At 60.1% G+C, this 1,239-nt stretch overlaps 1 protein-coding gene across 1 annotated transcript in view; it reads right to left on the bottom strand.

Annotated features, from left to right (window-relative positions):
* The window catches only part of LOC105003479 (filamin-A-like), a gene marked incomplete at its 3' end in the record, with an annotated part of 14,976 nt that overhangs the window by 4,677 nt on the left and 9,060 nt on the right, over positions 1–1,239 (bottom strand). The window contains exons 14-16 of the mRNA XM_010860671.1: positions 920–1,073; positions 672–828; positions 1–64 (exon numbers count right to left, since the gene is read on the bottom strand). Coding sequence (XP_010858973.1) covers positions 1–64; positions 672–828; positions 920–1,073 — 375 coding nt within the window. The remainder of the gene's footprint in view (positions 65–671; positions 829–919; positions 1,074–1,239) is intronic.

The following is a 1,239-nucleotide window of genomic DNA, read 5'->3' as shown; positions in this document are numbered from 1 at the left end:
CCACTGTGTACGTGCCGTCGTGGTTGTCTTGGATGTGTGTCTTCTTGGGCTTGCCCTCCGGGTCCTGTGTAGCAGAGCACAGAGTAGAACAGTTGGTCCAAGCTCACCCTGGCCCAGGATTCCCTCAGGCCCTCTCAGAGGACCAAGTGTCAAGCACTGCGGCTGCAGGGTCAGCCACCATGGCCCAAAATGGCTGCCTGCATCCACCACTGTCCTTTACTTACTTCCCCACGGGCAAGGTCCAAAAGGGAAGCCCCCAATGACAGACACGGCCAGGAAACTTGGCACCTATCCTGCTTTATCCCCACAAACACTTCTCAGCCCCAGTCCTCTACCCCAGGGCCAGCCCCAGCAGTAGGACAAGCTCCTCTGAAAGATCCCAGAGTCCCAGCCTTATACCTGGCCCTGGAGAATGTTACAGGCAAAATAGTTGAGGCACTAAGGGCTTTGGTGACATCAGAAGTGAGCAAGTATGTGTGTGTGGGGGAAGCCTGGGTCTGTGACCACCATCCTAGAGGCGGGGGCCAGGCTCCCAGGTGAGACCAGAGACCCAGACTGGCTCATCTGCCCCAGGCTGTGGACCTCAGGCCCGGGTCCCTCCCCTCCCCACCTGCCATGGACCCAGAGCTGCAAAACAGCAGGGCCAGGTGGCCCCCACATGGCCCACTCACCGTGATCTGGACAGCCAGCAGGCCCTCCCCAGCGTCCTTGGCATCAATAGTGAACTCCACAGGCAGGCTGGCAGGCACACCCGTGGTGTTGAGCCCTGGGCCACTGGCCTTGACCTTGCTGGCATCATGTGTAGGCAGCACCTTAACCTTGAAGGGGCTGTCGGGCCAGGATGTTGTGGGTGGTTAGGATGGCTCTTGGTGCCCAGGCCAGTGCCCCCTCCCCTAAGACAGAGGGCCCTGCTCCTTACCTGCGGGGTACCTCTTCGTCTCCATACAGCACTGAGATGCTGTAGGGCCCCTCACGGCTGGGCACATAGTTCACAGTCTGGGTGCCATCGGCATTGTCCACCACGTCCACCGGCTCCACCAGGCCTGACCCCAGTCCCAGAGACAGAGTCTCAGCTGGTGCTCTGGGTTCCTAGGCCCACTACACTAAAAAGCCGGATCTGAGCCATGTATACTCAGCCCCCACCCAGGCCTAGCCCTGCCCATCCCCAGGAACAGCCCTGAGCCTCTGTGACATGACACTAATCTGGGTACCACTTGGGCCCTTGCCCTCTCTCCTTCC

This window comes from Bison bison, unplaced genomic scaffold (genome assembly GCF_000754665.1).
Source record: "Bison bison bison isolate TAMUID 2011002044 unplaced genomic scaffold, Bison_UMD1.0 scf7180017857327, whole genome shotgun sequence".
Classification (NCBI taxonomy): Eukaryota; Metazoa; Chordata; class Mammalia; order Artiodactyla; family Bovidae; genus Bison; species Bison bison.
The sequence above is the reverse complement of the archived record's forward strand: the minus strand, read 5'-3'. Positions and strand labels throughout refer to the sequence as shown.